This window comes from Perna viridis, chromosome 15, assembly GCF_037379345.1.
Source record: "Perna viridis isolate PV_CMFRI_1.1 ecotype Kerala chromosome 15, ASM3737934v1, whole genome shotgun sequence".
In the NCBI taxonomy this organism is placed as follows: domain Eukaryota; kingdom Metazoa; phylum Mollusca; class Bivalvia; order Mytilida; family Mytilidae; genus Perna; species Perna viridis.
The window spans coordinates 14,534,168-14,549,722 of record NC_142459.1 but is presented as its reverse complement, the minus strand read 5'-3'; the positions used below and the strand labels follow the sequence as shown (position 1 = coordinate 14,549,722).

Below are 15,555 nucleotides of genomic sequence, written 5' to 3'. Positions count from 1 at the left end.
ATCTTCTAATTAAGAAGGGTATGGCATATAATTTTCGTGAATAAAAATGAATTTAAGCTATTTAAAAAAGAATTAAAAAACAATGTAATATGATAAAAAATATAAGCATTACTTTGATATTCTTCTTCAGGCCTAACGAAGAAGACATTCGTTATTTACACTAGGTACATGCTTAATCATAAACATATACAGTGTACTTTTTTTGCAGATAGGGTTAAATATGTTGATACTAGTAGATCATTACTATTCATTCAGCAAAAACAGTTGACCTAGAAACATATCAAAAATAACCGTTGACTCTAGCTTCCAGTATATAAAGCGCGTTCTTGGGTATGCAAACATTTTCTTATTGTTTAATTAGAAGTACTAACATTTGTCATGGATGGAACTGATAGAATCGTTTTGAATACAGTTTTAGCAATGTTGGTTTTTACATTTCTTTTATTTAAATTATCCTGTTCTTTTATGGAGAACTAAACGTGTTTAATATTTTTTTCAATAATTTCTCACTTTTATTCTCTACAGGGACAAAATCGACAAATAGCGATGTATCATGTTAGTATGGATAAAAAGTATTTTAAAGCAGCACTCCACACAAGGACCATGTAAAATGTGATTCACAGTTGGAAAGCCTACATATTTTTATTTTTGATATTTGGTTTATATTGTCAAAGTAAACAGAAAGTAATATATCGCTTTTTATATAACATAGGAGATGTAACTTATATAGAATGGACTATAGAATTCAAAATTAAGGGAGAAAACTCTGTAAATGACACTAAAATACAATAGTTTTTTTAATTTTCCGTTTGTATTATCTCGTAAGAACAGACAGATTGGAATGAATAATTATACATTTCATCATTTAGACCAATAAAGCAACTTAATAACAAAAATAAAAAATATGTAGCCCTTTTTTGGTGTATCACATGTTACAGAATTTACACGATTCATACAAACACTGCTACTTAAACTACATGTGAACTACCCCAAACCGTATATTTATCGAACACATCTTTCATTAAAAGACAAACGTTTTGGTTCTATACAATGATTTTGCATATATTCAAAGAAATCTCACGAGCGCCGGAAGTTAGTATTGACAGTTTGTTTTGGCGTGACAAGTTGTCAAATCAATGTTGATTTTTGTTGGTGACAACATGATACATTATATAAATAATTGAGCTTTCAATAAATTCATTATTGTTATACTTTTAAACGATGTGTATTTGTGAAAATAAGAACATAAACGGAGGTTTTCCATAACACTAGACACGCCTTTTACGGATGACATAACCAGGGCAATGTGGTTTGTTTACTATACATGTTTCTCGTAAACACCAAGAAAAGAAATTAAAAGTAAAAAACTGCAACGTAGGAGTGCTTTTCTTTGTGCATATATGTATGAACAATATATTTAAGATTGGAAGAGCTGAATACTTGAATAATATGAATTTAAACGGATGGATTACCCGAGGAAAATAGGCAAAAGAGGCTGTTAAAGCAGATAAGCAGTTTAATATTTTAATGTATTTGATAAACCGAACACCTGTGTTGCTCGATTTAACAACATAATTCTAAATTGAAATAAGAGCAATTAAAGATTGATGCACAAAAACAAACTCTCCAAGTACGAAATAATGAAATACTATTGAGGTGATGAAGAAGATTTCGATGTTCGAAAAATGAAATCTTTCAAATAGAACCGGAGATGCAAAATCAATTCTGTTTGGGTTTTAGACCTTTTTTTGTTTGCACTTATGTTTTCGGTATCGAATGTGTCAATACTTTTAAATTAACACCAAAGAACCGCAAATTTCGCTTTAATTCTATCCAACGAAACTCATCTATTTTAATTCGAATGAGTTTAAGTCTCATTTTCTCATGAACCTGGTATAAGACACCTTGTAAAAGGATGAAGCACAGGTAAACTTGCTTACCAATATCAACAAATTTTATGTTTTCTATTTAGGTTTTTAAATTTCTTTTCAACTTTTCTACTTCAAATAGTAATCAAGGGAACTAAGATTCTGACGAAAATCAAAAAAAAAGTAATCCAGGGACAAAGACAGACAAACACAACAAATAATATAAAGTAACTAAAGTAATACATACAAAGTAACAAAAGTAAATGAGAAACTCAGACTCCACTAAAAACTTTGAGCATGGACCATGTGCAGCGTCTTACCAGTAAAATCAACCAAAAGCGTAAACCACCAGCTCCTATTTTTAGAAAGTGGTTTCAAATTGACGTCATAAAAATGTAATCGCTTCCTTTTTAAAAATGTTTACAAACATAGCTGCCTAAAACCAAGCATTAACATGTACATGATACTATTTGTTTCATCCGGAAAAGCGCGTTCAACGCAGTGACAAATCTTCAATTATTTCGTTAAATTTTTAAATTGCAAAAAATACAAGTTTGTATGAAATAATTACTTTTCATAATGTATTATTCATGCTGTCATGGTAAAATCTATTAAACTGTCATCCCTTTCCACCTTCTTGATATACACTGTATATCGGACATCAATGTATTAGCGGACTAACAAATTACTATGGATAGACATCAATGGATTATTGCAAGGGTTTCGTTATCAATGAAATGTTGTTTTTTTTTTGTACTGAAATTCTAAATTTTTGATTTTTGTTTATAATGATGAGAGTTCATTTTTTTGGCGAAATGCACGGTTCGTATTTAAAAGGTTATGAGTTTACAATGTATTATTTATGTATGCCGAGTCGCTAATCGATATCATCTGACTAGGTTTTAGCGTTTTAACTTGTACATTTTTCAATATTTAAAGATTATTACGTGCATTTATAATATTGTGTATTTCCATATCTTGCCCGAGAGCTGAACTCGAGGACTGATGCAAATCTATAATTCAAAGGTGAAGCTAGAAACAATAGGGAACAATGGAATGTCACAATCTGTTTAACACATATATAGATAATTACAAAATATCTATAGATGTTTATTCAAAGTCATATTTGAATTCAAAATCATCATTTCTAAACAACTTATTTGATTTATAATCAAAACATTACTTCTTTACCGATGAAGTGTCCGTTGAAGCACGCGTTGAAGACGGGTCAATAACCAGTTATCAGTCCGGGGCTGATTTTGGTTTGCATCTGGCGTTATTATATTAAGGACCAGAAAATTCCATATCACTTCCAAAAATTGTGATAAAATCATTACAACTCTTTTAATATATCCAAGCACCATTCATATAGAGTATTAATAATTCTGGCATCCATGACATTGCCACTTTTTCATGGATCATTAAGTGGATATAATTTCAGTCACACTGGTTACATATGGAATTAATTTGAGTTAAAGTTAAATCACCTTTATGCACGCACATTGGAGTTTTTAAAAGTCTTTATGTATTTTTAATTTAAAAAATTTGTGTCAGATATTTACATCTATTTTACGTTTGGGACAAAGTGAAGTAGTAAAATGAATCAAATGAGATAAATTTCAAAGGCGGATCCAGGATCGGAGCGCCGAGCGCGTGCCCTGTCGTGTTTTCGAAAAAAAATATTGAATGAAAGAAAATCAATGAAGCGTCATTTCGTTCTTCGATTCTTGATTTCTGCCCCTTAATTCTACTGTGGTTAATTCGTAACTAATTTCCTGATAGGGACATACAGGATGCAGCAGTAGTAGTTGGTGCCTTTTATGCACACTACATGTAATTACGTGTATCTTTGTCGCACTGAATGATTTCGAAGTTAGTTAACCATACATACTAACGTAAAAGTAAAAAGTAATGTATTTAAAGGGTGAAAAAAAATAAAACTGGTTAAAACAGAAAGGGAGGCAAATACTGTCGGCAATGCGGCTTTCGTCATGAGCAAATGACCAGGAGTAAGAAAACATAGCAACAGCTGTAAACACCAAACGAGAAAAGTCAAACTTTGTATACAAACGCAAAAGCATACATTGGAGTACAGAGTCCCTAGTCTGTTACGAAAGAGATTCATCCGATTACAAAGACACTACAATTCATGGTATAGCCTTCACGAATGTTAATCCTTTTATTGAGACAGAACATTTACGAACATTTTTATTTCTTCTTAAGAATGGAAAATACCTTTTACAGTCAAATTTATCTTATTTATTATTGTATTTGATGGGAAAATATAAAAAAAAATCAGACAAAGCTGCGAAAGATAGCTGTTGGAAATGGGAGACAGCTCATGTATACGGAAAAGAGAAAAAATGATGTAAGCTGTCTCAACCAAACCTCTTTGGACTTTAATATTGGTTCGAAGTCAAGACTAGTGGTATGTTTACCAAGGCTTTAACTTTTTAAGTGATTGCGACCATGCTTGTTTACGGTAGCTACAATTTTCACTCCGTTGTAAATAGTGTCACCCAGCATAAAAACGATAAGGCTCCGTTTGCTTACAACTTGGTCCTCTGTCAGGTTACACCTGCCTCATATTAATAAACAACTATCGACGACAGAAATAAAATTTACGCACAACTCTTTGGTGACAGTGATAATCACAAAGAAATGATATTATATCAAGGCCCTTTAAATCTCATGGTTTTGTTAAATGTCAATTTTATTTAAATTCAAGTCATTCTGTTCATATATATTGTAAACAGTGTGACCGACATTATTATCTCGATATTATAAATATCCACCTGTTTAACTACCCTATTTACATGAATCAGTGCAAAACGGATACTGTCATTTGTTTGTCTAATTTGCATAATACAACCAATAAATCGTTCTATGTCCTATATATGAGGCAAGAATTACGAGGAAACACTCTTTTCCCTAGTCTACCGATGCACCTGTTCCATGCTCCCAGTTTTAAGCGGAGTCCGAGTTGCTCGTTTGCTTTTCTTACTGTGTATGTATTATTTTAGTAACTTTATTTTTGTTGTTGTGTATGTCTGTTTTCCATGTCTGGTCTTTGTCCCTGGATTACATTCTTTTGATCTACACTAGAACTTTGATTACTCATTCCATTAATGGTCCAACGAGGTGATCAAATAAAAGCGTGATTACGATAAAACTACATTTACCACATTTAATGAATACATACAGTCATGTATATTGCATATCATAACTCAATCAGTAAGAGTGCCAATGAAAGAGTAGTCATGGGAACCAAGATTTTAGCGGAAATTCAAAAGAATGTTATCCAGAGACAAAAAACAGACATGGAAAACAGACACACACAACAAAGAACATAAAATAACCAAAATAACGGCACCTTTTGCCATTGATGATCCAACAAACAGACAAAATTAAGATTAGAGTTCTAAGAAGACTACTGCATTCTATGAACAGAGATGCATTTATAGTATTTCTTAAAGTACATGTAACCAATTAATTTATCATGTGTATTATATACAAAGTGGAATGTTTTATTTTTATTTTGGTTTGTTTTTGTTTTTGGTTTTATTTTTAGCTTTTTTATTTGTCTTGTTTTGTTTTGTTTTTTATTTTTCTTTTTTCTTAAATTATGAAATCTAAACGAGTTGACAAGATTAAATATGGAGTATCGTTCTTTGACACTTATGCTTTTCCGTGATATTGAACCAACCAAAAACTGGTATGAAAAGAGAAATTTTGCAATGTTTTTATCTATGAATATCAGTGAGTTCAACCTCAGTTTTATCGCAATTTACCGAAGCCAAAGTTTATTTGATAACCCCCCTCCCCCTTACAGTATGTTCGTCATTTCCGTATGTCCGTTTGCAAGAAGTCGTTTGTTTCAATAATTTGTTCTGAACAGATTAATTTGATGTCACGAAAGTGTACATTAAAATCAATTATGTTTATTTCTTTAACAATAATTTAATAACATCTAGATCAGATTTCTGATCTAAATTTTTTTTTTTTTTTATAAAAAAGAGGGATCCTGATTAATTCTAATGATTTTTTTAAACTGATAAGACGTAATTACACGGTACAGTGGATATGGTAATTTGGTTGACTGAACCAGTACACATTTTACAAATAACCAATTAGTGACTTGCACTTTTTAATAACTCAAAATGAGATATTTGTCGCACTTTGGTCGAGATTGCGCAATGTTTATTTTTCCTTCTAAATGTTTTTGATATTCATTCATGCAATATGGGTGCAGGTTCCTATAGTTACTATGTATATATTTATGGTGATGATTTGTCGTTTTTTTCCTTTTTATAATATTTCTGTACTGTAAACATTTTGCTATGGTCTGCTTCGTGGTGAAATTGAATTTTCACCAAACTCATATAACATTTTGTGTAAATAAATAAAATTTTTACTGAATTTAATCGGTCATATAGATTTCAGTCTTACGTCTTTTGAATGTAAACCAACTGTAAAAATTTCACTAATTATACTAATGATAAATTGAAAAGATAACAAGTGCTTCTAAATTTAAACACTTTAACGGATATATATATGTACATGAACATATTTTCCCAGAGATAACATCAACATATCAACATGTTTACAACACAGTTACTAAATGTAGTGTCAGTCAGCATTTGGTACTGCAGATGCCGGGTGAGCCAAATCTGTGATTAGCGTCCGTTTGATATCATATTACATCCGGGCAATCTCAGTCTTTAAATGCAAGTGACGTAACATTGTGTGTTGCCTTTAACTGACATCAGAATGCGCTATCACTTTTCACATCAAATCCGAAATTTGTGTCTCTGAAATGACAATTATTGAAATCGTTAATTTGGTAGTTACATTTGTAATAATATTGAAGTTCTGTCATAATGGTATAAAGTGTTTAAAGGTGATCTCAGAGTAATAATCTCTGATAAATTATGAATTATCGGTGGAGAATCCAAGGCCCAAATGAGGGTTCTGGAGTTCGGACCCCACCCCCCCTTTTTCCCCATTTGAATTTGATAGAATCAGAACCCACACTTTTCTAGATCCGTCCTTTGATATAATTGGACTAAGTAGCTCTTTATATATTCTAAAATGCCAAGTTTTGATATGCACACAAACACATTAAGATATAAAATATAATAATATCACAACTTTAATTTTGATTTATTCAATTGCAATTGTGTTTTATGGGGTAACTATGTTAAAAGTCATTGTATAGAACAATCTACTCACACTGGTCTCCAGAGAAAGGGGTCTCTATTGTGTAGTAGAGCTTTCCTGTAAATAAACAGAAAACGTCTTGAACCAAGGGAGATGAATCAATTATACACATATAAATAGGCTTACTTTAGCCTACTCAAGCCTATTAACTGAAAATACTTTGAGTCGAACTTTCGAAAGTGTTTTGGGATACTACAATTATAAAAAGAAAAACAAATATTTTAGGCTTGGAAAGGAATGAATTAAGTCAGACTTTTTACTTGAATTGTGTTTGACAATATTTCAATCTTGTTTTTCTTTCTACATATAGTGTATCAGTCTATCCAATATTTTTTCCCCACTTTTCCAACCCTTTTGTTTGACTTCATTTTTATCAAATCATTAATGCGACATTCTTACGACATTTACAATTTGCAGAATTTCCACAAAATGTTGAATAATCACCCACTGTTTGACCCACAGGTTAACAAGAAAAAAACACCTAAGTACCTGTCCATATAGAATACAGACACTGCCAGTTGTGAGGTGATTCATGGTGTAGAAAAAAAACTCTCCAAACAAACAAGGCTTTTTTTTGGTCTACGTATACTATATGGTTTTGTGACAGTAGTCCTGTCTGTATTTATGTCTGTACTTTTGAAAAAACAACAATTAAAACCTTCCACTAAAATCAACCAAATCAAACCAAATCAAGAACGACAACTCTTGCAAAATTCTAATTTCATGTGCATACATTTTATCTAAAAAGCGTAACACCCGAATGAAAAGCAAAGGCTTGTAATGTGGTCTATAACTGTTTCTATAACACAGCAAGAAATGAAATTGAATATGATGGGTTTTTGACATGCATGAATCACCCCTGTGTGTGTTTTTTTTTTTTTAAAAAAGACTACTATTTAAAACAATGACGACCAAAGATTGGAGTTAATCAAAGTTTTACGTAAATATGACAATTCCGGTATTTAATTTCATTTTCTAATATTTGTTTTATATAGTAAATTTTGTACCCTGTCTACAAATACCTTTACTACATGTACACTGTACATGTATGATTCACAATACTAGAAACATATTGTATTTCTTTACGGTTACATGTAGCAACTTACTTGTTAAATTCATTCAGATTTTTTATTTCATCCCTCACAGGCCAATATCCTTGATATCTAAAAAGAACATTTGCATACATTAATGTTAGACATGTATATTATTTAGTCTCGTGGTGCTATACATGTAGGTATTTACATGTACATTAAAAAATACCGGATATTTGATACGAATTCGTGACTTACTGGCTGCCGTATGATATTAAGCTACATGCAGAAAAATAATCTAGTTAAAAAAAGAACAGCTTTGATAATTGTTTATATGCATCTTCATGTATTTGTATTTTGTACTTCTTGCATTTTTCAAACTTTGGTTTGAAAATATTTTCATGTCATTACGCTGTTTGTAATTGTCATCTTTCTAACACTAATGGATGAAGGGATTTATTCCTTAATTTCTACTTACACGTCTTTCGGGTCATCTCCCTTGTTCTTTGAGCTGTTTGGTTTTTCTGAACCGCTTTGTGACCCTTGATACGATCGTTTATGAACAGACGGGGTCACATCCTCAGCATATGGCGTTCTTCTGTCCATTGACGTATTTGGTCCTTTCCCAAGACTTGAATCTGAATTGTAGTCAGACTTTCTGGGTTGTTTCAAATATCTTGACGGGATCCTAACTTCGACAACAACATCGTCGTCGTCTGATCTTCCTACATCGGCTGAAGAAGTTATTCGACGGTCACCATTTGATGCCGTTGAAATAATTCGACGGTCGTCTTGGAAACTGTCATTTTGATTGTGTTTGACAACTTGGGACATTTCTCTTTGGAAGGAATACCTGTTCGAAATAGGGTGCACCATTTGTGAATAACCAGTGTCTATCTGGCTGCTTATAGAGCTTGGTCGATATGGGGCAATTTCCTGTTTCTGGTCATTTCTCGGCTGTGTAGAACTATGTTCCGAATCACTGAAACGTATTAGATTTTCCGATGTCCCGGAACCTCGTTGTTGTTCGTTTTTACTTGAAATATCGGCTTTGTTGAAGAAATAGTCATTATTGTCCCATAATGAGCCGCCCTTCCTGAAACTATTTTGCTTGCTCTCCGGTTCTGGAGCACGGAAAGGGTACTCTTTCTTACCGATCATAAATGAGTGAGTGAGTGCAGGCCATGCGGCGGCGTAAGATGGTGGTCTGTAGGAAGTTTCTGTTGCCATTTCACCTGGCTTGCTGTAGCAAAATAAATTTTGAATCATATACTATAGTTTCATTTGTCTATAATGGCGTGTACATTTGCACACATGCAATTATTGATAGTTGTTACATGTACATGTATATGGTAAAGGGATAACCTTGTTCCATTTAAATGTATTCTCGGTGTATGAATAATGTAAGTACATTACATAATGTAAATTTTGGGGGGTGAAAGGACATTACTCATCATGTGCATGTACAAATATCAAATATGCAGTTTTTTTACGCTTAAAATGCATGTAAACAAACAAAAATTAAAATTTCAATAAAATTGATATTTGATGTTAAATACTTACAATCCTTTTGGCGTTCCTTCTTCTCTAAGCTGTTTGTAAAATTTCTCCCTTTCAACAAAAATGTCAACAAATTAAATTAAGAAAGAAATGAATGGTAGACTCAAATTTTTTACAAGGGAAATACTCGAAAAGGTGCATTTGTACAAGTCATGATTTATTTCTTTAGCACACACACAAAACAAAACAGTGCAAAATAGAAGAAAAAATATATCCAGTTCGTTTACAAGCCGGTTCTTAGACTATACATGTATATATACACATGTATATACAAGCGTATGTAAAAGTATAGTTGGGAAAACTCTGCTTCTAGTGAACTTGGACATATGTATCCAGTTTTAATGATTATGTTAACGTTGTTTCTTCCGTTTATCATTTCTACAGTTACCATTTTAACATCCGGAGGTTTGGCAAGTTCATTTCATGGTTTAATTTCGTAAACCTTTTTATGAAGTCTTGCATGTACGAGATGAATAAGGGTTTAAATTACAGTCTTAATAATCGTTACGGATCTCGCTCGACCGCCACCCCCTTTCTTTAAAAGGATTATGTGGGTGTCGCTGTTAATATTTGATCAACAGTTGTCTGTAGAGAAACCGACTGTATCATTCAGGCTACCTGACGGAACAGTTAGGTCAGATCATGTCCTTTTAGAGGCTGGACTGCTGCAATGTAAAACATATGCGTGTTCCCATTTTATACTTACTGATCTGACATGGCTTTTCGTCTTCTCCGCCGACAGCAACAGTAGGCAACCAGTATTACTATCAGCACTAGGAGTAAAAGACCGCCAACCAGGCAGCCAATCAAAATCTTCATATTTTCGGAAAGTCCATCACTGTTTGCTTCTGTGAAAAAAACACACATCTGTTTGTCAGAAATGATATGAACGAATTAAAAGCTGCATGAAAACCGACATTTCATGGACATGTATACATTTGGAAAAGAGTGCACATTTAATTGTTCTACATGTAACTGAAACAAGATCCACGAGATGAAAAACTTATAAATTAAGTCTTTTGATTCCATCTACATGTACGTCGTGTGAACCACGAACACAATGTTGATTGATTGATTGATTGTTTGGGTTTAACGCCCGAGCAGCAATATTTCAGCTATATTCAGACAATGAACATGAAATGGATGATAAAATGAACATGAAACAAAAAAAAAGGATGGGACACTAGGACAATAGGGTCGACAAATTTTGATTGCTACTGGAAAAAGGGGGGATGGGTAAGGTCGGGCAATTTAGCCTCCTGTGGCGGAGCACAAAGTTTCCTACGCCTATCAAATACCACAGCAGGGTTCTTTAATGTGCGTGGAAGGAGACATCTTTCCCAACACGGTGCACAATTATGGTTTGCGGTCAGGTTTTCCGTATTATAGCCTGACAACCCCAGCATGTAACACGCCAGGGGTACCCCATTCCACCACCTGGGGCACAAATCCCAGTTGCTCTGTGGGCAGAGCGCCTAGCCCCCGGCTAGGTTTCTGAGCACTATTTAGTCGCCTTTTACGACAAGCTTAGCGCTGCTGCAAGCCTATTCTTTTAACACCCGGACGTGCATTAGGCCCACGAACACAAAATAATGTGTCAATTTATGTTTCTGTGGTTATAAATAATGTCATGTTTTGAAAGCAAATAAGTTGTAAAATACATGTACATGTACTTATCCTTGTAATTATAAAAGGTAAGAGATTTACACAGATAACTTAGGAGTACGAATAAAGGATAATATACATGTACATCATGGTGTTACTGCAGACTTACATATATATGCTAGATAAATAATTTTATTTGACTTCAAAAGTCGGACATGTTCTATCCTTATTCTGGCAGAATTATGTTAGGTTTACTGGTTGAACTTGTACTTTAAAGAAGTCAGTAGCATTAATACATGTAAAGTCATCGTTTTCAATAAGTTTTGAACAAACAAAATTGTTTGAATTTGCAGTTTTTTTTTCTTCACTTATTCAATTTTACTGTCTTTTATTACATATAGATTTATTGTACGGTCGCAATCCTATTCAATTTCCCTTCCCTATTAAGGTGTGAGTCATCTTCATAAAAATATTTCATTTGAAAGCGATCAATGGACACATGTATCGGTAAGTCTAAGACTGCAATAAATTTGTGTCTGTGAATTCATTCCGTTTTACAGTCTCTCATATGAGTAACATGTTTATCCAATGCATTATTCTGAATTTTATTGTAGGTTTTATCAATACAAGGAGCCAAACATCCGTGACATTGTATACTGTATTTCCCATTTCATTTCAATACGAGCCATGTTTTGGTTTGTATATTGAGATTGATGAGTATTCTCTCCAGGATGAGAATAAAATATCAATTTATCAAAAAATTTATTATTGATCAGGTCACTCACCTGAAGTTTTGTATAAGGACAAATTTGTGATCAAAATATATTTTTTTCACTTTAAAGTTGACTGGACTAATTAAAATCTGTGTATGTATAGGTACAAAAATGTACATTGCATAAAAGTGTGTCTTTATAACTTTAATGTATGAGTGATCCTGCATAAGGTGCAATATTGCAGATATCAGGTGCATATATTTCTTTGATGTTTTTTTTTTACTGTGGGAATTCTCTCAAATTATTTAGAGACTGTTAAGTAAATGTAGAAACCAAATCATATGATTTTAGCAACAAATTTTCAATTTTATACAATTTTTATTATCGTTATTATTTTTTCTATCATTTATTATTATCGTTATTATTTTTTGTTTCCATTGTATTGTTAAACTCATTATTATATCATAGAGAACAAGGATTTTCGGTATCAACAATGGAAAACTCAGAATATATTTTCAAAGTTCCCAAAAAAAAATGTAGCACATTACTTATACCAGGAACGAATCAGAGTTCCTTTTCACTTTAGTTTAAATTTCTCAGTACTGTTTATTTACATTGTACTTCATCTCACACTAACAATGTCAGGAAAACGAACAAAATAGGAACATGGATTACATTAAAAAAGGACAATTAATTGATCAACTTTAGAATACAATTTACTTAAATGGAAGCCACTCAAAATTAATAAAACCAATTACTGACATGAAATGGTTCACCAACGTCCGTCTGTCTGTCTGTGTGCCATTTGTCGTAGAGTATTTACGCTATAACATTGGTGTACGTGTATATAAATCAGGTGTGTGTATTTTTGTTGTATTCGTTTGTTTGTATGTTTCGGAATTGGAAGGTGTTCATCTTATGGCCATCATTAATCACGTGATCTACACTTACTACAGTATGGCTTGTCCGTATAGCTCCATGATCCTCCTGTCTGACACGTGACCGTGTTCTGACCAATAAGCTGGTAGCCACCTAAACAGGACAAAGTAACCTGCGTCCCCTCTGTTCTTGTGTATGTCGAAATTCGTAGCTGATTTTCATTTTCTGATGTCACGACGTCCTGGTTGGACAAAAGTGTATTCAGTTTTGCACACTCTGAAAATAATAGTTCATTTTCACCGAACTGTACATCTACTAAAGTTGAAAAAGGGTGTTTCATATACAGGTGGGATCCAAGGTTTCAAGTCAGATTGGTGTAAACATTAACATTTTCCAAAATAAGAAAGGTTCCAAACATTTAAAGGGAAAATAAGGGGATCTGATGCAAAACCATTATATTTTTTTCCATTATTGGAGGTGAACGCCCCCTCCCCCACATCCCCTCTGAATTCACCACTGTAAAAAAAAACAATTCAAGAACTGGTAAAATTCGAAAAGAACTGTCATCGCTACACAGTGAAAGGATACAGTAATGACAAAAAAAATAAAACATTTATTTGTAGATTTCCGTAATAAAAGTACGTGCGATAGAAAGTTCCTTGAATTCATTACTAAAATCAGCATCACGTCAATTTATGAAATGTAATAAAATAACACTTTACTATGATACAAAAAGCATAAGGGAAGAAAATATAATACCATGTAATTTTAAAAATATAGAATTTTTCAAACTGCGCTTAAATTAAATGTCGGGATTTCTGTTCATAACCGTTCCACGGTATTCGGTATGTCCATGTAAAAATGCAGACTTACATGTATTTGTACTTTTATTTCAAGTCTTACACCTTACAGTTTGTATTGTAATTTGACATCTACTTGAAATCTTTCACTAGTGTCACAGGAAGGACGGACAAGCTTCAATTTATTTGGCTCTTTTCATAGACTCGTGTTTTATAATTAACCCATAGTATTTTCCTCATAATATATAAGAATATTGCATAAAACAATAAACATGACTTTTTGTGGTCTTGATTTTATAATTGTATGTATGTGTATTTTAGCCCAACTCTGACTTGCCCGACATTACACATTTCCATAATATTATCTGGACACTTACCTGTCATATTAAAATGTAAAAGCCCTTCTTCACTCTGATGACAAAATCAGCGGTTTGAGGCGGATTATACAGAACAATCATCAAATAGTCTAGTAATGTACCTAGGTCCAAATTTTACATTCGATTTTGTCGTAAAATTGGGCGTCAAAGAGAAGTTAATCATGCAAAGATCAAAACTTCTGCACAATGACGTTAAAATTGTTTATTCATTTTCACGATCGCGGAAACTAACCTACGCCCAATATATATTAGAATGACGATATTTTTTTTTAGGTTTTGGGGTTATGAAAACATTTAATTTTTAATAAGGTTATGGGAAACTTACTAGATGATTTGCGAAAATCGATAGATAGTTATTTCCTATATCTGTAGGTAGACACTGCAGTATTTAACATCCTATCGATTTGTTTATTCTCACGTAGTTATTGGTATTTAGATGTAAATACGAAACAATTGTACCGGAAGAGACTAATGATGATTTCTTTTCAAGCAGTTTCGAATTTTTAAGTTTTCGAGTCATTAGGCAGTCGTTTGAGTATCTCCTACGTTGTATTATCTGATTGAACTATATAAAAGTTAACCTGTTTAACCAGAGCCACATTTGGATATAAAAATTGGTTTGGTTAAAGTAGAAAACCTAGGGTAAGGGACATAACTCTTACAAATCCCAGAAACGTTTGTGTAAAGAATATTACTTCAATCTCATATAAGCATAAAAGTAACTTAGATCGATCATTCTATTTCAAATGAAAGCTGGGTAGGTTTTGGTGAAATTGAATATGATGTTAACATATCACTGATTTCAAGAATTATGTCCCTTACCTCAGGTCTACCTTCTTAAATTGGTGTCAAGTTTACAAGGATTCAAAATATTATCTGTGTGACGAATGTACGTGTAAAACAGGAAAGGGCTTTAAAGCCTGTCTGGTTTAGCTCAGGAATCGGTGTGAACAGTTTTCAGTGTATTTAAGGTTTAAGTGTCAATCTTTGTAAAAATTAGGCAGTGGGTGAAACATGCTATAAAAAACACCATTCTGTAATTTGACTATTTGGACCATCAGAATCAAGAAAAAAATTATTACAGAACAAATCCAGTGATGCAGAGATCAAATACATGTGTAGTGGTCTTTCCACATAGAAAAAATCACCATTAAGGAAAATTATATTGTCCGATCGGAGGTTTTTCACATGCATGCTTTTGATTTATCCCATTGTGCCAGATTCCTACCAATACTAGCAATTAAACATTAAGCATTTACTAAAGGCAGTGTTTCATAACAGGCGTGCAATTAAAACGTATTTTGAATGTATCAGTGAAGTAGTTGATTTATTTACATGTACGTCAAAATGAATATTTCAGCATATAAAAAAAAATAATTGTTTCATTTCAGGCATGCAATGTAAAACCGTTTACAGTACTATCATTATATGTTTACATTTATACCAGCAAATGATGCATGTGTGTGATTTTGCAAGACCAATTCCTGTAAACTTTAGGCTAG

At 32.8% G+C, this 15,555-nt stretch overlaps 1 protein-coding gene across 1 annotated transcript; it reads right to left on the bottom strand.

Annotated features, from left to right (window-relative positions):
• Nucleotides 1–5,488: 5,488 nt before the first annotated feature.
• On the bottom strand, nucleotides 5,489–14,266 carry LOC148597073 (uncharacterized). Its single transcript, XM_088563931.1, has 8 exons — nucleotides 14,054–14,266; nucleotides 12,949–13,152; nucleotides 10,386–10,527; nucleotides 9,683–9,730; nucleotides 8,598–9,362; nucleotides 8,195–8,251; nucleotides 7,101–7,145; nucleotides 5,489–6,679 (listed from the first exon to the last, which is right to left on the bottom strand). Exons 1-8 carry the CDS (start codon nucleotides 14,058–14,060, stop codon nucleotides 6,634–6,636), a joined length of 1,314 nt encoding a protein of 437 aa, XP_088420057.1. The 5' UTR covers nucleotides 14,061–14,266; the 3' UTR covers nucleotides 5,489–6,633.
• Nucleotides 14,267–15,555: the final 1,289 nt, after the last annotated feature.